Source organism: Symsagittifera roscoffensis, chromosome 9, assembly GCF_963678635.1.
Source record: "Symsagittifera roscoffensis chromosome 9, txSymRosc1.1, whole genome shotgun sequence".
Taxonomy (NCBI): domain Eukaryota; kingdom Metazoa; phylum Xenacoelomorpha; order Acoela; family Convolutidae; genus Symsagittifera; species Symsagittifera roscoffensis.
In genome coordinates this window covers 37931088-37955728 of record NC_087070.1, presented here as the reverse complement: position 1 = coordinate 37955728, position 24641 = coordinate 37931088, and the positions used below count along the sequence as shown (strand labels likewise).

The following is a 24641-nucleotide window of genomic DNA, read 5'->3' as shown; positions in this document are numbered from 1 at the left end:
TTAAGTTCAAAAAAACTTTAAAATAAATTAATTTCTTACCCATAGAACACACCCATGCACACAAAAAAGTTTTTTCGCTCACCAAACGACACAATAAGAGCCTACTAAGCCAACATAAAATAAACCGAAACCTATTAAGCCGAAGAGAACAAAAAACGAAAAAAACTGAAATTTTAACAAACCGAGTTGGTAAAATTGAAACCAACAAAAAATGAGGAGGGGAGCATTAAAATTGTGTTGACCTTGATACGACCCAAAATTAGTCACTAAACTGATAAAAAAAGGCCGTATAAATTTGGACCGAATAAAGTTTCTAAGCAAAACAAAAAAAAACACGAAAGGAAATACGGGAAAAGGTAAAGTAAAATTACAAATTCCAGGAGTAAATCAAAACACTACCAGCAAAATCAATGTAAATTGAGTGCAACAAAAAAAAACGAGTCTAAGATGTGGCAACTAAGCCGACAAAAAACAAGCAGACAATGAATAGGCCGAAAATGTTATTTGAAGCAGAATATTTCCCGTTTGAAAAACACAGGTCCTGATCAGTTTCGTGCTCAGGATCTTTGTCATCCCAAGCTTATTCGTTATATCCAGGCTTAAATGTGCCGGGAACGCTAAGAATTTCGAATTCATTATAAACCACGGTAGATGAGTCCTGTGAACAAAATTATTTAAGGGAAGAAGTCTAGTACCCGATTGCAATACCCTTGCTGATCGCAAATGTGATTAACTAAATTAGTTTATTTAATTGGGACTCCTCATTGGGGAGAATACTGGAAAGCAGAAATGTCTAATTCAACTCACTGGCAATTAGGGCTAGTTGGGCTTTGGTAAGCTGCTCTTCGAACTTTTCCTCTGGCTTTGGTGGTCCTTGCCCCTCATTCAATTTCAGATCATACCCCTCGTAAGAGTCCGTCTTCAGACCCAAAACAGTATCCACGTATACTCCAACGTCACTGAGTGCCTGCACCAGCAAAGCATCTGATTGGCCAAAAATTGTGACGTAATGTTGGGGGCCGTCATCGGGTTCATCGTCTGAAAAATCCGAAAATTAATATAGAATAAAATAAAAAATTCAACTCCACACTATTGCAATACTCAACAATTGAACAAAAATCCTTAAGAACCAACCAAATTTCAGCATTGAAAGGTCAATTGACAAACACTTAAACAGTTTAAATATGTTTCCTCGTATATTTCGGAGCAATGGAACCAGTAATGCAAATTTTTTCCTGAAGAAACAATTCAAGAACTGAGTCATACCTATGTATTTGGAATCATCGTCATCCTCCCCCCTCTTTCTGAGCTTTGTGTCTTTTCGAGGAGCAGGGGGCACGTCTGCTGCTCCTTTCGCTTTGTCTCCTTTGGCAGCAGCACCACCGCCTTTTGCAGCCGATTTTTGTCGGTCGCCTTTCTTGCCTCCCGCTGCTGCTTTCGGCCCCCCTTTGCTTTTGTCTGCATTCTAAAATACGTCTCATCATAGTTCAAAAATTTGGTATAAAAAATTCGAAATCTACAACATTTAGGAAAAAACTAACAGTATCTCATGCAAGAAATCAATAAGCAATGTTCTAAACAGTCTTTAAGTTCGATATCATTAGTTTTAAATAGCTAATCGTGCGCTAGTAATAATCAACCTCGGCGTTATCCGGTAAATTCAGCGCCCTTTTATTCCGCTTCCGCTCTGTTTCCATCATGTTGTCAACGAAATCAGTAATCACCGTTGCCGGAACAAATTCTTCAAACTTAACTTCATTGTCTAGAGGTAGTTCTTCTGCATCAGAAACTACAGCAGAAGAACAGTTACCCTTTTCATCGTCTGAAAGATTGGCAACGCTCGAATGGTGGCTCGCACTTTTTAAAGAATGCTCAGATTCAGACTTCGGTAATTTTTCCATTTTATTTTTTAATCTCGCCAATGTGTTTGACGTTTTGGTCTCCATTTGGCCCATCTTTGCTTGCTAATAAGAGAAATCAAGGGTTTAAAATTTTAAAGCTATAGAACCTCATTATAACTTTTATAAGAAAACATTGTTAAAAATCATGTAATATTTAACCAAAAAAGACAACACAACCAATAACAAATTCAGAAGATAATTTATTGCTAATTATGATCATTAGCTGCCGAAAACTGAAAACAAGGTTTGAATTGCAACCTCCTTCTGAAACTGACAAATAGTCATTAGCATCATATTCAAGAGCATTTTACCTTTTTCTCGTCTTCCTTCCTTTTCAAATCTGCTGACTTGATTGAGAGCAAATGCCATTTTATCAGCCTGGCCATAACTTGAACAGGTATGGGTTCATTGTTGTCCAGGTACTGCTTCACTAATTCATTCACTTCAAAAAATGGAGGCGTATTCTTTTCTTTCTTCTGTTTTGGGTTTCCCAGCTCATTAGCCTATAACACAGAGCAGCATATATGTTTACGAATAATGTTATTATCGGGTATGATTTCAGCAAGCAGACAACCTTGATTTCATTCTTGTCGGTGAGCAGATAGGGCAGAGAGGTTTACACAGAGGTGAATCTGACATTCACAACACTTGCGATGCAAAAATATGTGCCAGAAACCAAATTACAGTGGTAAAATTTTACTGAACAAACAGCGACATACTTCAGTTTTTTGCTAGTAAAACTCGAAATATTACATAAGTAGGTAAAATCTAGCCATTTTTTAACCCTTATCTTTCATAAAACCTCACTTGAAAAACTCTAACCAGGCGTTTGAAACATTTGTGAATAAAAAGGAAAATCGGAACAACTTTTACTGTAGTATTGGCAAAATAATTGCAAAGGAGTGATTGCAATCAGAAAAAAATCAAAATTTCGAAAATTTTATAGTGAAGGCGCTATTTATTGCTTTAGTCTGGAAAGAACAATGGAACGAAAACATAAAAAATTTCAAAAAAAATTCTAAATCAAAAAACACGGATAGCCGGTTACTGGGCAAATAGCATAGAATGTTCCGACAATGGCCTTAACAAAAAAAGTTTTTAAATTATAATCGTTTTTTTTTTCTGCGTGGCGATATAAAGGATCTGAACGAATAACAACAATCTAGACATATTTGACAGTTATAGAAAAATAGGCCAATTTGATAATAGTTTTTCTTGAAAATTGACTAGAAAAACAAACAAAAAATCGTTAAAGTAATCGAAAAAAATTGAAAAAAGATTCCCAATATTTCACTTTAAAGTCTAAAAAATAACTAAAGTGAAGTTTTCGCGGCTTAAAAAAAGCATAAAAAAGCCTGCTCGCTGTCTTTACTCGCTCGAAATTAGGCTAAACAATCAAAATTTCAAATCCGTCTTTCTCGACAAAGAAAATTTTTTTTAATGTTTGAATTACAACTGAAAGGGCTTTAGTATGATATATGACTCGAACATGTATAATGATTATTTGTGGTACCTAAATTTGCGTGAAAAACAAAAGTTGAAAAAGAAGACAAAAAACTGAAACATACCGGAATACAAATTTCTTCCCCTTTTTCAATGGTCGGAACAATAAAAAAAATCAAAAAAGAAAACAAATATCAAAAAAAATCAGCAAAATTTCTTGGAGCGCAATTAGTTGCACAAAAATTACTTGAAAAGGTTGTCAATTATAATAACAAAAGCTTAAATCTTAGACAAATTCCGAGTCGTGGCAACTAAGCAGAAAAAAATCATAAAAAAGATTATATAATCTGATGTTTTTTCATAGTTTAAACCATTCGTTAATTGTAGGAGGGAAACTTGAATGTCTACTGACCTGTATGATTCAACTGTTTATCATTAAAACTTTCAGTAATTTCAAATCTTTAAAAATTCATAGAAATAGAAGGATTATTGTTGTTGTTGTTGTTGTTGGGGATTCACAGCACTGCTGTTGGGAGTCTTGGTCCCGGCGTCTTCTCTAAAACAATGTCCACTTGTTTCTGCACGTGATACAATCACAGAATAATTGCCACGTGCACGTTGTCATTTCTGAAAATCTCTCGTTTACAAATTTCCACATCGTGTTTAAAATTCTCGTCTTGAGGCCGATTCGTTTATCAAAATGAATATATGGTTCTAATCGATTTACAATCCTACTGGTTCTGAAAACAAATTCGTTTCTCGCTTTTTCCGTTCTCACTTTTCGCATCTCAAAAATTTCTATATTTCTAGCCCGTGTGGTTCGCCTGTTTAACACTATTTCATTTCGTTCATTAGAATCAAGACTGGCAAGAAGTAAGATGTTATTTAGCTGGATGAACATGGGCAGGGGTAAAATGTTTAGCAAGCGTAGTTCGTTGATGTACACTCCCGTTTTATTTCCAGTGATCCACCGGATTGCTTTCTTTTGAAATCGCTCCAACTGCAATTGATCCCCCCTCGATATATGTGTACATGAGAGTCCGTATAATAACACTGGGAGTATTAGTGACTTATACAGGCCTAACTTTACAAACCATAGTGCAATAAAATGAAGTTTTCATATTCATACTTACAACTTTGTACATTTCAGCAAGTTCAATTGACGAAAACAATCTTCGACTGCCTGTGGCAACTGCTTCCTGTAGAATGGCAGCATTCTTCCTATCTTCGGGCCTACCAGCAATGACCAAAACAACAGCTGCCTTCCAATCATCCTGAAACAAATTCTTAATGAGATTTAACCTATTTTCATCAACATTTTAGCTCGAAAAGACTGATGAGACGAGGACTTGTATCGACCGCGATCCCAAAATAGTCTATACAATAACCCATATTAACGTTATACTTGTTTCTCGCTAATCTCAGCTATTAACTTCATTCTTAATCATTTTTTGCAAGTAGAGCTTAAATAATAAGGTCACAGTTTTGGATGAATATTTTGCGCCGCAATTGAGATAAGCCGGTATTTGTATCCTTTTTCCAAATTTTTGTGTACTAGAAGGTATTGCGATCAAAACTGTGACATTAATATTTAAGCTCAACTTGCAAAGCACGGGGTAACATTAAAATCAAAATATTGTCCAGTGAGGTAGCTGCTTAGAAGCCCGCTGAGGTTTGGCTGGCTTATCTCCATTCTTTACGAAGATTAACCTTCTATTTGCACACAATCTGCGGCTTAATTAGCGGCGAAATAATTTTTAAAAATTATACAATTCATTTTTAATCTAAAATTTTTAAGTTTAAAGTGTTGCATTTTCTCAATTATTGGAGTTTTAGTTACACTTTCAAATTTATTGCCTTTCATTCAATTGCACTCAGCTTTTTCTGCTCTTGTTACTCTGGGACTACTCTCAATGGCGTGCGCAGTCTGCAGCCTGAATGAGTTGAAGTTGAACGATAGACTTATTCTATCTTTCGCTGTGGGAAGATATCTTGTTTTTCTCTTTGGACTGAAAAGATTGAATTAACGTCTTAAGTAGACAGCTTGAAAAATAATTTCACAGTATTAGTATTCATCAATGTATAGCATAGAAAAGTTTAGAAACGTTTGGAATTTTCTCTTTCCTTATTCTATCTTTCGCCAAGATAAGAGTTGTTGTTTTTCTCTCTGAACTGAGAAGATTGAATTAACGTCTTAAGTATACAGCTTGAAAAAAATCCAGAGTATTAATATTCATCAATTTATAGCATAAATAAATTTAGAAAAGTTCGAGTTTTCTTTTTCCTCAGGTGTTTACTCTTTTTTCAGAGTTACCGCAATTTTACAAACATGTCACAGTTAAGCGAATTATTATGAATTAGTAATTTGAAAAAAGGTTTTAAAATTGTTTTTCAGTCAGTTTGACCTATAGTTTGCAATTTCTTGCTATTTTTAGCATTTCATTTATTACAGACTCATATGCTGCTGTGGTTTTTAAACGTTTACATCTTAAAATCGCAACGTCTAAAAATTATCTCCATGCAATGAATTAAATTGAAATCTGTCGTCTTCTTCTTTGGAAAAATTGCGACCTGTGAAAATAGTATTTGCATTAAAATTGAACTAAGTTATCTTCCTGACTCCAATACTTTTAGGGAGACAGAACACCTTGGCGCTGAAGTGAATCTGTCAATGAAGAGGGCATAAACGGAAATTCGTAGCGCATTCCTTATAAATTAAATCAAAGGTGGTTTTTTGGAAACGTTATTAAAAATCTCGTTATAATAAATAAAATTAAAAACGAACAACAGCCACTTTTTACAAGCAGTTCTTCTTCCAGCAGTTAAAGTGGCATAGGTGTTTCTTCCGCTCACCTACAAGCTTTACCCGCTTCTTTAGCTTCAGCAGTAGGAGCGAAAACTAACTTAAGCCAAAATTTCCGTTTGGAGCACGAAGATGGAACATATAATGATGGTTTAGACTTTGGTTTGGTTCAGCAAAAATAATATAGCTCTGGGAAACGAAGTTCAATAAATTTGAATTCAGCTCAATTTGAAAAAGAAATGTTTCAAATGACTTTTAAAGTAGAACCTGCCGATGTTCGATTTCAACACTTAAAAGATAAGGGTAAGTTCGGATTAAAGTGGTTGAATTTCGTCCTGTGTAAAAATCTAAAATAAAAGCTGAGAATCAGCAACTTAGCATCGCTATTAGGCTCTGTCTAGATTTGACAATTCGTGAAAAGTAGATGCATTAGCAGAAAACAGCCAACCGAAGATGGATGACATGGCCTATTTTGACCAAAAATTTGCCGGGATGTTTTCTACGCATTCAAATTTGATAGCCATTATAAATCAAAGTTCCGCCTCCCTCACATTCTTTCTGTTTTAGAGCCACGACATCTTCACAGGATAGATGGTAAGCGACCAGACGGTTTGACGCCAGTCCTATTGGATTCTAGTTGCAGGCTTTTGAGGTATGTAACCGTAATCGACTCCAAAGCCTCCATCAGGAAATTGCAGGCTCGCGTTGAAACCCCGAAGCGGCGGCGGTCGAGGCGGTAGATAGCAAAATTGAAATCATAGAGATTTGATTATTGATGGTTATTTTTTTAAACAAATTTTTTTGAAGTTCATGATGCTGATGGACACAGCATTGAGATCCTTATAAGTTAAATTTGTAATTTTTGTACACATGTAACAGGGAACCCATGGCAGGTAATTTTCACAAACAAAGAGTTTTGCTCGCAGAACACTTATAACGAAAATTTTGTTTCGAAAAAGTTTTTCATTTGCAAAGCCATGGGAACAAACGCCCAGTTAAGTCTAAGTACCTAATAGACCCGTAGCTTAAGACCAGATTAATCTTGATTTGTTTTTGTCAACTACGGCTGATTCTGTGCAAGTTCCAATTTTATCGATCTGATTGGCATGATCAACAGCCTTCTGACTCTTCAGTTTTATTCACACTAAATTTTACTGTTCAATAAACTATGAAAATCTGATGATTTTTTGATTAGGTGCATTGATGAAAGATTAGTTTCATAACTTCTATTACCATAGTAGTTTCTGACTTTTTAGTTTCTGACTTCAAAGATTTTTCAGAGTGCTTATTTAAAAATTTTAGAAATGACGCAAGCTAATCAATAAGTGTTTGCGGCAAAAACGGGGATTTTGGGCTGCTGTGAAAGTCAGACAATTTGTTCAACCATTTTATCAAAAAATTGCAGGAGGTTGTTCTCCCCTTTTGTTTTCCAAGTTTATGTTTTTTTTGTCCGTGTTGTGATGAAATGAATTGACAAAAACTTGAAGAACTAAAAAATCAACCTATTCGACAGGCACAAAAAAATAGGCTAACCGGGCAACAAAATTCGAAAACCTGTTTTGATTATTCGAAGTTTTTTTGTTTCAAAATGGCGCTAAAAACTTCAGACGAAAATTTTACTGACGTAAAACATTTGTTCAAAGTGTTTCTGAGTCATTCTTCTAAAAAATCCTGCTCAATTGTTTTACACGCTGAGCTTAAACAAAAAAACCATAACAAAAAAATGGTCTTTTCGACACTGTTTTTAATATCTCTTGACTCGAAATTGAGGGCTTTAATTCGATATATTACTTGAATCATTCTCACCCACCTTATTCGCTAGAAATAGGACCAAAATCAATCTTTCTGACAAGTGTTTTTCGACGATGAGAAAAATTTTTCCAATTTTTTTTTTCGTTCCTATTACGACTAAAAAGGCTTTAAATTGACATATCTGTCAAGTAAACCCCATGATTGGTTTTTGTCCCTATTTTTGTGTGAAAACAAAAAAAAAGAAAAAACGTATTAAATAACAAGTATTGCTGGTTGCTGTGCAAAAAACGTAAAATAATTTTTTTCTCTTCTCCAATTTATTATAGTCTTCTCAGCGTGTTGTGATGAAAATATAAGACGGAAGAAAAAAATCTAAGTGTATTTGACTGATACAACAGTCTGGGTAAGCGGGACAACCATTTCTGTAGAAAAACGACTAGAAAAACAAACAAAAAACAGATAAACTCAAAAACAAACAAAAAACAGATAAACTCAAAGAAACCAAAAATATTTCTCAGATTTTTTCAAATTTTGTTCAAATAAATGAATCACGAGTGAACAAGAGTCGATTTGGTATATTGATCGAACAATTCCAATAATTATTTGTGTTTATTGATTTTGCGTGGATAACAAAAAGGTAAGAAAAAAGGAAAAACAAAACACTCATTTTTCAAACAGTCGGAGCAATAACTAAAACACACAAGAATACAAAATTTCTCTCATTTTGAATGATCGGAACAACAGACTTCTTTCACGGAATTGTTAAAATACATTTTCGAAAGTTAACTTAAAAAACTAATAGCAGCAACTGCTGGCCTACAACGACAGAAGACCCCCGAGTTTTATAGACGTTAGATTTGAACAAGTCAGTCAGATCACTAGCGTACTAAATCTTTAAGCTTAAAAAGCTATCAATTAATTTTGATAGTAATAAAATTATTGAGTTGTTTTCGAATTGAGCACATCAACCAATTTAAAAACGAAATTATTTTTTTTACAAAACTTGAACTTGATAGCAATTAAATCTCATTAAAAATGGATAAAAATTAACTGAAAACAGATAATTTTAGACAAACTCAAAAAGTTTTTAGAGAATAACAATGAACTCAAAACCTTGTCTAAGACTTCCCCAACTGATGCTTAATCAATCTGTCATTTTGAAAATTAACTACGCATGTTCAGCTCAAAAAATGTTGAAGGCTTCTAGACAAAGACAGAGTAGATCAAGTAAAAACAGTAGAATAACGACACTAAGTGAGTTCGTTATTCTGAAGAAACAAGTTTCGTCAGCGTTCAAATTTTGCTCTGATGGCATAAAGAAAGCTTTGCAGAAAAACAGCACTGGCAAAAACCAGACGTGAGAATGTTCAACGCCAGACTGAGGCTTAGCTTAGTTTGACAAAGTAGAAGATCCAGCTTCACGCAACAACTTCATTTTGTTGCCAAAAAAGCCGAGAAAGCTTGGAGAAGCAGTCATTAAAGAGGCTAAATAGCTAAACAATTTCTCTGAAGTTAGTGCGATTTGTCAAATTATCATAACGCAATCGGGGTTAGCAAAGCAAAACTAATAATCTGTATAAGAAATAAAACCAAACTTGCATGAAAACTCAGTTGCCAAGCTCTCAAAACAAAAACGGCATTGCTGCCAGTTTAAAAAGTCACACTTGAATGCAGCATCAAGTCAATACCTGTCCCAAAGTTCAAAAAAAAATTTGAAAAAAAGACTGTTTTCAGAAAATTCATCAAAGATTCGAACATATTCGATTGCTAATATGCTTTTTCTCAGACATTTAACGTTTCCTATAATCCAACAAAATTTGTGGGTGGTTAATAAAAATATGACCATACGAATTGCTTTTACTGCTTCTTCAGACAACATTTCGCAATATTCCCATCCCTTTTCATTCAGCAATCTAGTTTTTCTTCAATGTTGCACTTGGCAGAAGTTATAACTTATGTCATATGAATGTTAAGGAAGGATCTGGAAATGACCCGGCTAAAATATCGCACACTAGTTCCGTTGGAATCATAGACATTTGTTTCTTGACGCTTGTCTATTTGTCAAAAATCGAAAATTGACACATTGAACCTAACTTTCGCTATCGAATTTGTAAAACCTAGTTCGTGGTATGAAAAGCTCTTTCCAACTCCCTCTAATACTTTTCGTTTTTTTGTTCCGGAATATTTGTGCTCGGGGTGGTTTTTTTTTCTTCAGAAAAATTTCGACCTTTTAATTAACCATTTTCGACTTTTTTATCATTCAAAAGGTATTGTTATCCTGGGCTTAAATTTGAAACGATATTTCACCTGTGATCACCATTTTCGTAAATTTTAGGGGGGTTTAATGATTGCCATTTTGGCCAATTTAGCAAAATTAGCGCGCGATATATTTCGCGCTATTAACTCGTAAGCGGAGGTTCAACCCGTCTTAGTGGTTGAAAGAAGGTTATTTGCCATTATTGATTTGTTATAAGGAGCGAAATTCTTTTGTAGTTTATATGGCGTGTGGGGGGATAATTTTCGTAGAAAAAAAATTCATATTAAAAAAATTTTTTTTCATGTTTTTATTACATTTAATTTGTTAATGATATATGTTATTACTGCTCCATAAACCTTAGAAGGCAGTCGGGATATTCAGGGCTTCGCCCTGATACGAGCAGTCTAGTTCTATTTTCATAGACGTTTTATGGGTTACGATTAAATAAGATGTAATGCACAAATCTGTTCACAATTGTTGGTTTGTTAGCATTATGACAACTTTGTAATTTTTTTTGCATAATGACATCGTTAAAAATCGATTTGGAATTTGAAATGGAAAAAAACCGAAAAAAAAACTGTGAGTGATAAATGCTTTTGATTCAAAACCAAGTGCAACTAGATGATGAGAATTTGATACCTTTTATGAAAAGCTTTTAAAATTTTTTCAATGCTTTTAATTGTAATGAAAACGTGTCAAGGTGAATACAGCTAACAAAAGCTTACCAAAATTAATTCATGTAGTTTGCTGTACGAGCAACGTTTGAGCAATTTTCTTATGACTCAAATGGCATAAATCACATCAGACAGAAAAACGGAAAAGCTCCCAAATTGCATAAATTCTATGCAACACTTGCATTTAAAAAACTTGTTGACTGTACCGAGATGTCAGTTTGCTGAAAACGCGGGAAATTTTTTTTTTTGATTTTTTTGAGTTTTGTTATGAAGTTATTTTATATGTGCAGAACAGTTAGCAGAGTTCTTTAAAATTGATCAATGCTTTCTAGTAGTTAATTAAGATTTTAACAAATCATCATTTAATAAATATTTCGCTTATGTAATTAATAGCGAGAATTAACAGCAAAGTAGTTAGGAATGAAAAAAATATAGAACATCTTTCACGAGCGGCAAGGCCTTAGCATTTGAAAGGATGCAGCCAATCAAGTCAGAGTACACTGTTACTTTCAGTATATTGGCGCATCTGATAATTCTGCCAAAAACTGATCTTTTGGTATGCCGTCCAAATGATATACCATCAAAACTTATTCATGAGAACTTTTCTAAAGAACAAAAAATAAAACAAAAAACTGATTGATTCAATTTTTGGTTGAGAGTTTATCTTGAAAAAAGTTTTCGATTTCTTGTCAAAAACATAAGCTTGTTGATGCGAAATATTTTCTTGTGATCAAATTGTCCAACAAAATTATCATCAAAGTTTGGAAATACTTAGCTTCGAATCCTGTTAACTTGTTTTCGTTGCTGGTGAAAATTTGTTGATGAAAAGCATGATAATCTGATTTTATGCCGTTTTGAGAAAAGTTGGTTTTGGTCCATTTCGGAGTTATGTTAATCGGAAAGTTGGCTCCTGTCCACCCCCCTAAGTTTGAACTTTAAATTTGAAAACATGTTTTAACATTGTCATGGTGAATTGTGCATGGTGAACAAATTAAAGCTCTTTTCCAGTCCCCCTTTGATTTTTTCTGAAATTCAATAAAAGAAAGTCTATTTAAAATTTTTTTTCATGTTATAAACTGCATCAAAACGGGTCATCGTGAGCAGATAAACAGATTTTTACGAAATTTTCAAATGCAAAGTGCCGTGTGAACATTTTTTGAATAGCTTAATTTATTAATTATACGAGGGGGTTGGGAAACTGGAAAAGAGCCCAAACTAACTATAGACACGTAGGTATTATTTTACATCGTTACATCTCGCATTTAACCATTGCCTTACGTACGAAAAGTATAAATTTAGAGAACTTGAAATGTGGGGAAAAGATTCAAAAGAGTTATACTTTTGGGCTCTTTTATTCTCTCCATCACCATAAGTCACTTTACCCAACTTCTTAAATGTTGAACGTAATATTTTTTAGCTACAATGGCTACATTTTAGGCTATTCTGTTTTAATGCCTAGTGTTGAATTGCCTTATGACAACGCTAAACTTTTGAGGATAAAGACGGAAAGCCTGCACTCTACGTTGCTTTTTAGACAAATTTCGACGCTTAACTAGTCATTGTTGAACGGAACTTCTTCAACCATCTGGAATCCAGAGATTTGAGGAGCTCAAGTTTTTCTCCTGTTATGCTCAAATCATTTTTCATAAAGTAATGAGGTTTGAAAATTGCCAGTTATATATGAGATGGGCATTATACAGAAAAAGTAAGTAAGTTTACTGAAGTTTCCCATCGTTCAATGACAAAATTTGGGCAAACTTATCAATTAAAGATACTTTTATTCCGACTTTCGATACGAAAGTAACGGAATATTTGTGCTCGAAGTGGGTTTTTTTTCTTCAGACAAATTTCGACTTTTTAACAAGCCATTTTTGACGGAATTCTTAAAAATCATTCAAAAGTTATTGTTGTCCTGAGCTCAAATTTGAAAAGATATTTCACCTGTGATCGTTTTTTGTAAAATTATAGGGGTTTAAAAATCGCGATTTTGGCCATTTTGAGAAAATTAATACCTCGCGCTATAAACGCGTGAGCGGAGATTTAATCCGTCTTAGAAGTCGTTCCAAATTGGTAGAAAGAAGCTTATTTGCCGTAATTGATTTTTTAAAAGGAGCGAAATCTATTCTTTTGTACTTTATATGGCGTGTGGGGGCATGATTTTCATAAAATTTTTCAAACTTAAGATTTTTTTTTTCATTTTATTTTACTACATTTAACTTTTTTTATAATATTACTGCTCCATAAACCTTAAACGGCAGTCGGAACATTCAAGGCTTCGCCCTGATACCCTATGCGTCACATTTTTTCGTACCATCTTAATACATGTAATTTCATCAATTCAAAGCAAGAGTGTGCCAAATTTTTTTGTACGATTTCAGAAATGTTTAAAAAAGTCAGTAAGAAACTTTATTTCCATTTCTCGTGATAAGAAACGACTATACAACGACGAGAATAGAGTTTTAAAATATCAGAAAGATGCGAGTTCATGTGGTCTACGGCTTCAAAAACTTTTTGTTCCAGTTCTTATTTGTTTTTCCGTTGCGGACCATCATAAACCCTTGAACTCAACTTGCTCCACACGTTCTCTGTGAGGTTGAGATCCGGGCTCCTGGTGGGCCAAGGTAGAAGCTCAATGCCCATCTTCTCAAAAAAGTTCAAACTTTTTTTGAAACATGAATACTGCAATTGTCTTGTTGCAGAACGAAACCATTGTGGAGAAAGTCTCTCATTAAAGGTATGGCAGTGTCTTTCGTACGCTTGATGTAGGTGTCTGAATTTATTCGACCAGTTACCGTTTTGACAAAAATGTGACCGGTCGAAAAAATCATACCCCAGGCCATTAGTGAACCACCCCCACATTGACGTTTTCTGAGGTAAACTTGATGATTTTCTTCCATCCAGGAACACCAGTTGTCGGGTCCGTCTAGTTTAACATTTTTTCTATCCGTAAATACGACTTCATCACAGTTTTTTTGGTTTAGTCAACCATTCAGTGCAGAAGCGTACTTGATTTTCTTTCTGTTTTTTGATCAAAATTATCTTGAATTTTGCATTTTTGTATCCATATCTCATTCTTGATAAAGCTCGATGAACCGTTCTTCTGCTGATTTTGAGGGCTGTCTCCCTCAGGATTTTTGAGGCTGTCACCTTTTCTTTGCGTTTTTTCCGCAGAGCAACGCATCGTTTTTTATACAGTTTTTTGAAGCCAACGGCCACATGCTTGGGTCCCTGCTCTGCGTTCACTCTTGAGTAGTCATTCATGATCATATACTGCACTGTTGATCTTGGTAAACTCAGTTCTTGGCTGATTGGGCGATATGAAAAATCATTTGCATGTTTTTCTTTGGCTAACTCGATAATCTCGCGTGAGTGCATGTCAAAAGCTGAACAAACTTAACAAAAATTGAACAGAAACTGAACAAACTGATCTCGCGTGATTGCATGTGTACAGAACCATTTGCGAGTTCGTGACTTTTTCTAACAAAAACCCAAAAGTACGAAAAAATTTGGCCAACTTTTGTCTTTAAACAAGTGTTTACCATGTATTAATATGGTACGAAATTTTATGACGCGGAGTGTACGAGCAGTATTGTTCACTTGGTTCACCATGCTAAATTTAATTACCTTATGACAACATTTCCTAAGAAGCTTTTCAAACGTGAATTCAAAAGGTGTGTGAAAAGTGGAAAAGAGCCCTCTTTTCTATTCCCCCATTCTTTTATTTTCAGTTTTGAGATAATTTCTTAACATTGCCATAGAGCAATAAAAATTGGCCATAAAGCACTTTATTTTCCGACCGTGCTCGACTGTGCTCGAGCGTTCTCGACCGTGCTCTAGGTATGTTTTGACCGTGCTCGAGGTATGTTTCAAATTTGTGCTCTACCGAAACCCCTGTATCGATTATTCTTTTTCGGTTGAGTACTGACATGTGCTCGACTTTCAAAGTCGAAACATAAAGTGAGCACCTTGACCGGGGAAGCTTTCAATTGTGAACAAATTCGGCTCTTTTCCAGTTTCTTTCTTTCAAAATACCGAGTTTTAGGTGTGTAAATACGGCTAAATGCGTGATGTTACAATGTAAAGTATGAAAAACATTTGAAAGGGGGGGGGGGGGGAACTGGAAAAGAGCCCAGATTTGGGCTCTTTTCCAGTTTCACAGTTGTCAATTGTTTCACCACGCCAAATTTCATTGTATTATGACAACGTTAAATAGACTTTTCAAAATTGAATTTGAAAGGGGGGACTGGAAAAGAGCCCATTTCCAATATTACAAAAGTTTAAAATTTTAACTTAATTTTACTCATTTTAGCAGATTATGATCTACTTTTTCGAAAATCAGATCATTTGAATCAGATCAGAAAAGCTATCTCTCAATCATTCATTCGTGTGAAATATTATGAAAAATGTTGAAACTTAGATCCAATTTCCTCGGCTCTAAGACAACTTTCCTAACTATTCAATAGGCTGTTTTCCGCTGATTTCGAGCCTTTCATGAACAGACTGTTTGTCCTTGACCGGTTGTTTTTATCTGGCTATGCGAGGAAGTACCACAACTATGAGTCCCGAGGTCAGTGGATGTCATCCTACAACTAATCGACTGCATGTACCTTTAACCCCTTGTTTCTAACGCTCGGTTTTTTCATGTATAAGGTTTCAAAGTTAAATATGAGTACCAAATATGTTTGTCGTGCCTAAGTACTATGTAAACCCCCCCCCCCCCACCTACCCCCACTCAAAAACGTATAAAGCCCTCCCCAAAACACAAAATTCACTGTTAGGGGAAAGACACCAAAGTTGGAAAGAACTCGCGTAATTAGCGTTTGCCGCTTAATCTACAGTTACTAATGGTAGCTTTTTACGGATTGCCGCCCCATGTCTTATTACATTTCATAACAATAAAAACAGAGGCGGCTATAAAATTTTTTGAGAGGATAATTTTCAAACATTTTTGAAAATTTTGCGGACCTTTTTTTAGTTCGACCAAATTGAACAAAAACTTTTGAGCCGCAGGTCAGAAAAGCCGTTTTGGGGCACTTTTTGGAAAATTTTGACGGAAAAACCGCGTTAAGTAGCATATATCTATACTGGCACCTTTAAATAAAATTGTTTTTTTTTTACTTTAAGGACAAATCAAAGAAGGAAGCTGTAAAAATCCAAAATAGTTCTGTTGTTTTTGGTATTAAAAATTAGGGCGATTTCATTGCATCGGACTTACATCATTGAATGGGGCTGCTATGAGGCCTGCTTCCCACTTCTGCTGTGCTGCTCCTCCCCCTCCCCCTCCCCCGGGGGGTCCAGCACTCCCTTGCCCACTCTTCTGTCTCTTGGGGGGCATTGTGGCTTATAAAGGGTAATTAATTAGTTATAACAAGTAAAACAGATTTGTTTGATAAATAATACTCGATAAACTGAAGAATATCAAAGAAATTACATGTGTCACTTAAACAAAGAGTTCGCGAATCATTTAGGCAAAAAGCGTTTCAGGGAATTTGATGAAATTTTTTCAGGTGGTTAAAATTAATTGGGAGGAAATTTTTTTAAAAACAATTGTAAACGATAATGGGAGAAAGATATATACTCTAGCAAATTATTGGTCTGCAAAATCTTTTCAATGTACTAGATACTTTCGATTGTTTTATGCACGTGGATTTTTTTAAATCTGAAGCTTTGTATTTTTTTTATCTTGCTTCGCATATAATAATTTAAGCAGGTGCTTTGATAAATTGGTTGAATACATTTTATTTGAGAGCAAAAAACTAACCAAAGCAGAAAACCGACGTGCGTGCTTACCGTACATTTACCATTTTTTCAAACGAGTAGAAACATTTTTGGCGTGCGCACTTTGAGCTGACATCATTTGAATCTCCATTTAAAACACTTGGATCAATTTTTTGTACGACGCATGCTATTGTTATTGCAAGTAAATTTGAGCTTGCGATCTACCATTTGTAAAACTAGAGGAAAAATTGACCCGATTTATCACGCAACACGACTTATCACGACACGACATAGTTCTCTAAGATGACGGAAGTGCATACTTTGAGGAAGCCGACTTTGAACCCCACTCGGAACTATGACTTTCTCTACGGTACAATTTTTGCTCTTTATCTTAATTGTGAATACGTGAGCTAAGCATTATGGGCTCTTTTTCCTTTTCCGCCGGCCTGCAAACTTTTCAACTAAAAGTACTGTTCACTTTGTCCGATTGTTAGGAAAATTTACATACGGACAAATTAGGCAATGACAAACATATTAGTTTTCTTAATTAACCTTGTAAAATTACTCGTTACACCAAAAACTTGATGCTCTGAGGTGCGGGAAAAGGAAAAAGAGCCGATATGTATGAATAAATAAACTGAATAAACTCGGAATAGTTATCAAACGCTATGCTCTGATACGAGTTTTCTTGTCGCTTTGACTTTTGAAGAAAAAGATTAAATATTATTGTTTTTTTAACGACTATATTCGACTTTTTGGTTAAGTGATTTTCCTACCATCTGTAAAATGTTGATGTCCTCAGCTAATAAAACAATTTTGAGTTCAATATTAATCAATCGCTTTCGAATGCAGAATTGACTATATCAGTTCACACCAGGAATGCAAAAAATGGACAAGTTCGAAGATTAAAAACCGTGCTTGTTAAACACCAGGAAAAAATCAAACCCGGCTGTTTTCTACTCACCCTAACTTTCAAATTTTCTATTTTAAGAGTTTTTTTACGTGTGATTATGGTTAAATGCATGATCTTACGATGTAACCAATGAAAGGTTAAACATGACATCGTTAAAGCAGCCTTTCAAAATTGGACTCTTTTCCAGTTCCCCCCTTTTAAAACATGAAAAATTGAGTTTAAATTGGTGAATTAGGAGAATGATGTCTTCCAATTTTTCATCAAATAAATCTTTATGGTCTGCGTTTTTGGTTTTTCGCCACATATGTTCACAGAAATAGGAATCTAACAAAGTTCTATGAGTTACCCAATATTCTGGCCTTTTTTATAACTTTTTTATATCTTATAAAAACAGGAAACAGAATCGGTTTAATTCAACAGAATCAATAAACGGCGAATTTTAGTAATTTTTTATTGCACGGAATTAGCAACAACATTACACGTATCAAGTTAAAAAGTTGGCTTGTTCATGCCCTGATTTGTGTGATTTATCTGTTTTTTCACAATGAGTTCATACTTAATTCACGCAGTTTAATTAACAGAAACTCAATTGCAAACAATTTTTGAACCGATTAAAATATTAGCATTTTATGATCTGTCAGGTTCGGCTCAAATAGGATTCTCAAATGAAACGACTTAGGTGAGAATCGAACCCACGCCGAACTCCCCGGAACGCACTATGTATACGCTGAGCTATATAGCTGATATTGATAAGCAACTATACTGGCTTTATACTATACTTTCATACTTTAATGCTATGTAGCATTAACATCCTCCACTCCCGAAGGAGCGAGAACCGGAACGAGCTTAACGAGCGGCCGAGTGTAGTTTCCGGAAACGGTCCTTAGGTTTGCCGAACGGGCGGTGTTGTCTTTGCAATAGTTTAGCGACGTTATGCGTGCTAGTGGGTAGTGGACCCAAGGGCTAGTGGATTCAACTAACCACACCATATCTCCCGTTTTCAAAGAGTATTCGGGAGGAGCAGGCCACTTAACTCTTTTATTGAGTGTAGGGGCGTACTCACTTAACCATCGCTGCCAAATTGCGTTTGCGTACGACTGCGCACGGGCATAGCGCTTAGAGTGAGAATAGTTTTCACTCGACCTTAGAGACGGAAACGTTAGACTGTGCTGACCTAAGAGGAAATGATTCGGCGTCAAAGCCTCAAGACTATCGGGGTCGTCAGAAACGGGAGTGAGTGGACGGGCATTTAGTGAACCTTCAACTAGGCACATGGTTGTGTTCAAAATCTCGTCAGTCAACTTTCTTGACCCTAAGATTGCATAAAACACAAGCTTACAACTGCGCACCATTCGCTCCCATGCTCCACCTTGATGTGGTGCACTTGGCGGATTATACTTCCACTTAATGCCTTTGTGTACGAGCGACAGTGGAGCTTCTGTGTTCCAATTTTTGATGCACAGAAGAAGCTCTTTTTCGGCTCCTACAAAGTTTGTTCCGTTGTCCGACCAAATTATTGAGGGTGTTCCTCGCCTAGAAATAAAGCGCTCGATAGCCATCACACATGAACTTGTGTCCATGGATGGAACCAACTCAATGTGAATTGCGCGAGTCGTTAAGCAAGTAAATAGAAAACCCCAGCGTTTCTCGGAAGATCGACGAATGGTTACATGAAATGGTCCAAAATAATCGACGCCGCAGTTCGATAACGGTGGCTGGCGGTAACCTAGACGCTCCGCGGGAAGGTCAGACATCATTGGAGTAACGGTTTTCGCTTTTCGCTTTCTACAGCACACGCAATGTGTTTCAATAGCTCTTAGTGCAGATCTTAAGCGTAGTACAACAAATTGCTGATGAATGACGGAACGAAGGTAGTCGACTGACTGATGTTCATGCTTATTGTGATAAAAACGGAGAAACAATCGGATTAGGCGATGGCGGCTATCCAAAATTATTGGATGGCGAGTTTTGAATGCGGTTGCAGAGAGACGTTGGATACGGCCGGTAGATCTAATTAAACCGTTCGGCCCGATAAAAGGCGAATACGATGATATACGGCTCGACGTTTTCACATATTTTCCAGCTGCTAATTGTTTACTTTCAGCTGGGAATGACTCTAACTGCGAAAGTTGCAAAAGTTTTTCCTCTGAAATAACAAGTTCTGCTGGATCAATTATGGCCTTATCTGGGGATCTGAAATGTCTATGCTTAGGTGAGAGTCTCAACATATATGCGAAAGTCGCTTTATCTTGGAGAACGAGCTATACTCTTCCCAAGGGAAGGCAAAGTCAGTCGAAACTGCAGTGCACGGAAAATTCGAAGAGACCTCTAAACCCTCGTTTAGATCGTAGACCGGACCATCCAAGCGAATTTTGTCAGTAACTTCCCTATTTGGATTGAACGGCCAATCAGAAGTTTTCAAAAAGGAAGGGCCGTTTACCCAACTGCTTTGCTTGAGGGAGTCAGCAGTAATACCTCTAGTTCCGGTGTCAGCGGGGTTGTCTCCACTCAAAACATGGAACCATTGGTCAATTGATGTTGACTCCAGAATCTCGGCTACTCGATTGGCTACAAACACGGGCTGTTTGCTTGTTGAGTTCAACCACTGAAGGACTGTTGTGCTGTCAGTCCACATGAACACTTTGGAAATACTCAGCGTCAGAGCTTTCTCGATATCATCCTTCAGGCGACTGGCAAGAAGCGCAGCCTGAAGTTCCAACTTCGGAATTGAAAGCATCTTCATCGGGGCTACTCTTGCTTTACCGAAAACAAACGCTAGCTGACATTTGGAACAGGCGTTTTTCTGAGCTCGAAGGAATGCTACAGAACAGAAAACGTCCAATGAGCTATCACCGAACATGTGCAGCTCAACCTCATCTACTGAGAAGTCAAAATAGCAACGAGGTATTTTGAGCTGCCCTAAAACTGGCAAGCCAGAGTGCCATTCAGTGAATCTGCGGCACAACTCAATTGGCAGTGGGTCGTCCCACTGTTGGCCACTCAATCTCCAGATATCTTTCAGTAACAAACGTGCGCGTACGGTATACGGGGCGACAAGACCTATGGGGTCGAACACGGAGGACACAAAACTAAGGACCGATCGCTGCGTAACAGAGTCTTTGAGTTCGCGGTTGACTCCTCTGCTCACAACCAACGTATCGGTGACGTGGTCCCATTTGAGACCGAGAACATGCGATGCGGTTTCCGGATTAATCGCAGCGGTAAAAATGTTCTTATTGTTGTTAGCGCTGGTCTTAGGGGGATTTAGTTTCGAAAACAAATTGGGAACGTTGCTAATAAATTTTGTAAGATTAAACCCACCCAAATTAAGCACTTCAACTAAACTGCGACTTAACCCTAAAGCAGTTTCTGTGTTTTTCACAGACCCAATGTAGTCATCCATGTAAAAGTTGTTAAGCACGGCGTAAGCGGCATCGGGGTAACGATCTTGGTTATCGACGGCTGTTTGGCGAAGAGCATAGTTAGCACATGTCGGAGAATCTTTCGCTCCAAATATATGCCTTGTATATTGAAATACACTCACATCTGATGTGGGGTCCTCCCGCCACAAAAAACGCAAGGAACGTTGATCACTTTCTAGTAAGCCGACCTGCATAAACATGCCTTCGATATCTGCGGAAATTGCGTATTTGTGCTCTCGGAAGCGCATTAAAACGAATAAAAGGTTCTGAAGCAGATCGGGGCCGACGAGAAGGGAGTTATTCAGTGAACTGCCGTGAAACCTAGAAGCACCGTTTAAAACGCGCCGAACTTTGCCGGGTTTGTTCGGATTTAAAACTGGGTGGTGCGGTACGTACCATTCTCGGTCTGAACGGTTTTTTGAGTCGCGAGGGCTAACCGGGACCACGTAACCCTTCTCGACATCACTTCGGATATCTGATGCGTATTGAGTTTTCAGGTTTAAATCTTTCTCTAGACGCTTTTCAAGAGACTTAAGCTGGACTAACGACGCGTAAAAGTTATCGGGAAGATAAATATTGTCAGCAGCCCAGAGCATTCCGACAATATAACGACTGCCATCATGAATCGTGGTAGAGTCAAGAATTTTTTGTGCACGTTTATCAGCTGAGGAACGGGGATCAGCTTGTTTAAACGTGCCATACGACTCTAGCTCGTACCATTTCTTCACTTGGTCAGCAAGTACTACGTCTTCAACATTGCACTTGAAAGTGGTGGCTCGAACACCAATTGGTGATGGAAGTGGGCCACTGAGAACCCAGCCAATGGGCATACGGACAGCGACAGGAGTGTTTTGATTTCGTCCTTGGAAGTATTCGAGAGGCTTGATTGCATGAAAGACATCCTGCCCTAATATCATCTCAACGTCGGAATAGTTGTAGACAATAGGTTTAATTGGCTGCAGATGTGGAAACCTGTCTTGAAGAATGGTAACGTCAATGGTTTTGGAACCAACGCTCAAACTGTCTTTCACAAACGGCGTAACCCTAAACGAGTATTCATGGTGGTCGAATTTGGCAAAAACATTCACTTCGACTTGTTGCGTGGGAACGGATTCCGTCGAATTGAAGCCGTTTACCAGAATATCCAGCTGTTGGCCAGTTAAATTTAAACGCTGTGCATGAGTGGGTACAACAGGAATCGCACATTACAAGAGCAGTGGTCACATCTGTGTGTGAACTTATTTCCAATTGAAGCACAGGAAGGAGTCCCGTAAGTTTCTTGTAAGACGACGAACCGGCTACGTTTGATGACGAAGTTTGCGGCTTATTTCGTTTCGGCGGGGCGGTACTGTTTGAATTCGAATGGCTTGCATTATTGCTATTGTTTAACTCTTTGTTTGCAGACCTTACGCTGAAAACTTTCTCAGCACCATGTAACAAGACATTATGGGTGCTTTCACAACCAGGCTTAGTGCATTTGCGGGCTTTAGGGCATTTTCGGAACATGTGGTCAGGTTGAAAGCAAGCAAAACACAACCTATTTTGTGCGGAGAATTGAGCTCGTTGAGTTGGGGTCTTTTCTTTAAACACAGAACAACTCAAGAGTGGGTGTTTATCATTGCACTGGAGGCACGGAGCATAAATTAGTTTTTCAACTTTTGAAGCAGCGGCAAAAACTTTTGTAGGTGGTTTATGGAAACCAGTCTTTGGAGTCTCCTCAGGTCGTGACTTATTCTGACTCACACGCATAAGTTCATGTGCCTCAGCCTTGTCGCGGAGCCAATCATTAAAATCTAAAACCGTTGGCTGTCTCCAACATTTCTTTACAGAGTGGAGAGACCATGACTCTTTCATATTTGGAGGCAATTTTGAAATAACTTGATTCAAAACGGATGTACTCTTCAAGTCATACTCATATCCTAACGATTTTAACACTGCGACAAAACTGGATATACAGGAAGCGAAACTGATAATGCTTTCTGAACTGTGCATTTTGAGAGGTGGAAAATTCGAAAGTTTTTCAAGATGAGCTGCCACAATCGTCTGTGGTTGTCCAAATTTCCTCTCTAGAGTTTTCAAAGCGTCCTTGTAGAATACTCCACTGTAAGCGAATTCGGCAATTGCATTCTTCGCTTTGCCTGAAACGAGAGTTTTGAGATATGTCAATTTGACATCATCACTTAAAACTTTTGCATCGATTGCACTTTTGAACTGACCAAACCATTCAGGCCACTGCAATGGATTTCCGTCGAAAGAAGACAATTTTCATTCAGGCAAGGGACCTTTCTGTCTCAGTGTCAAGATTTCAGCTAGATCTTGATTTGTGATTGGTTTACTGTTCGAGGACGTAAATGGGCCATATTGTTTGTTCTCATTTGTATAAGGCGCCATCAGCGGTTTTGAATAGATTGCGGCGTCTAAAGCTTTAGGATCACCGACATAAAAAGTTGTTCCTCCGCTAGAGAACGGTTGAACATTCGATGGCTGTGTGACATAATATGAGTTAGGGGAGAAGGTGACTGTTGGAGGATTTAGAGAACCAACGTTAGTTGGTAAAAGCGGTTGGTACACAAAATTTGCGGAATTACTTGGGAAAAAGGTTTGTTGAGCAATGGGCATTGAGCTCGTCGGGATATTACAATGATGAAAACTACTCTGCATCAAAGGGTTGTAGTTGTATAGGTTGGTCAAAAGTAGCTGTTCCTGTGGCTCATACGTACTGTTTAACTTTGGATTTGGCAAGCTGACACTTGTATTTGATGTATGAGGGACGTTAACATTCTGTGAGTTTATACAAGTGGTTTCGAAATAATCAGCAAATGGATGTGAGTTATTAATCATCGTCAGATTTCTACTGAAAGGCGGTTCAATACTTGAAAATGACAAGAACTCGGAAGCTGGTTTCAGATTGACACTTTGGACTGGCGCCACGGGCTGAACTATCTCCTGAGTTGGGAATTGAGTGTTCACCCAACTTGTTGTCCTGTCTTCCTCCGTTTGGTTCTCCTGAACGGCCATTGCCAATTTCGATCTGCTACGACGAAGTTCAAAAATTTCAGAGGCGTCTTCCAGATATTCAGCCTCTTCGATAGTTGCTTCAGCTAGCTTTTGACGGCTTTCCTCTACAACCACATCAAGATCAAGTTGACCCTTCATCGACTGAATCTGGATCTCTTGCTTTTTCAAACGAAGCTTAGCCTCTACTTGGCATTCAACTTCCTCGCGTCTAATTTTTGCAAGGGCTGCTTCTCTTCGACGCTCACTCGAAGTCATTGATGCAATCTTAGAACGCTGTGAAAGGGGTTTTTTGGAACGGACGGATTCGCTTGGCGTTGGGGTTCGTGCAGTTGCTACCTGGTCCTCCTGATGTTTAATTTGAAAGTAATTTTTAGCTAGACCTAATACATCGTCATGTTTTGCAGTGGTAGATCCTAGGTAAAATTCAAGTTGATTTATTGTTTCAGCAGCGTTGTTGCAGTGCATAGACAAAGATTTAAGCTCATCATTTTTCTCTATAATTTTTTGTAAGCAAATGCTAGATTTTTCTATGTACGTTTCAATTTTAGCTGGTCTATCATTCGCACTTATATATTCCGTAATTTTGGCATGGTAATCGAAAAGATTTGTTTCTAACTCTTTCCTGGCAAGATAAGTTTTGTTTAGCTTCTGGCCGAGATCAAGCTCCATTTTGAAATATTTGTTTCTAAATAAGAGCAAAAAAAAAATAGTGTCGGTTGACGGAATCAAACTAGAGTCAA

At 37.2% G+C, this 24641-nt stretch overlaps 2 protein-coding genes across 6 annotated transcripts in view; one reads left to right on the top strand and one right to left on the bottom strand.

Moving 5' to 3' along the window:
• LOC134854113 (sperm-associated antigen 17-like) overlaps positions 1 to 16488 on the bottom strand; it is a gene marked incomplete at its 3' end in the record, with an annotated part of 70406 nt that extends 53918 nt beyond the window's left edge. For all 4 annotated transcript variants that reach the window (XM_063870226.1, XM_063870228.1, XM_063870227.1 and 1 more), the window contains 5 exon segments: positions 808 to 1038; positions 1267 to 1465; positions 2213 to 2404; positions 4478 to 4618; positions 16046 to 16488. In XM_063870226.1, coding sequence (XP_063726296.1) covers positions 808 to 1038; positions 1267 to 1465; positions 2213 to 2404; positions 4478 to 4618; positions 16046 to 16165 — 883 coding nt within the window. In that variant the 5' untranslated portion in view covers positions 16166 to 16488.
• Positions 16489 to 16580: 92 nt separating this feature from the next.
• LOC134854114 (cilia- and flagella-associated protein 91-like) overlaps positions 16581 to 24641 on the top strand; it is a 33039-nt gene continuing 24978 nt past the window's right edge. The window contains exon 1 of one of the 2 annotated variants that reach the window (XM_063870230.1): positions 16581 to 16918. In XM_063870230.1, coding sequence (XP_063726300.1) covers positions 16852 to 16918 — 67 coding nt within the window. In that variant the 5' untranslated portion in view covers positions 16581 to 16851. The remainder of the gene's footprint in view (positions 16919 to 24641) is intronic. The other variant, XM_063870231.1, reaches the window with a different exon arrangement.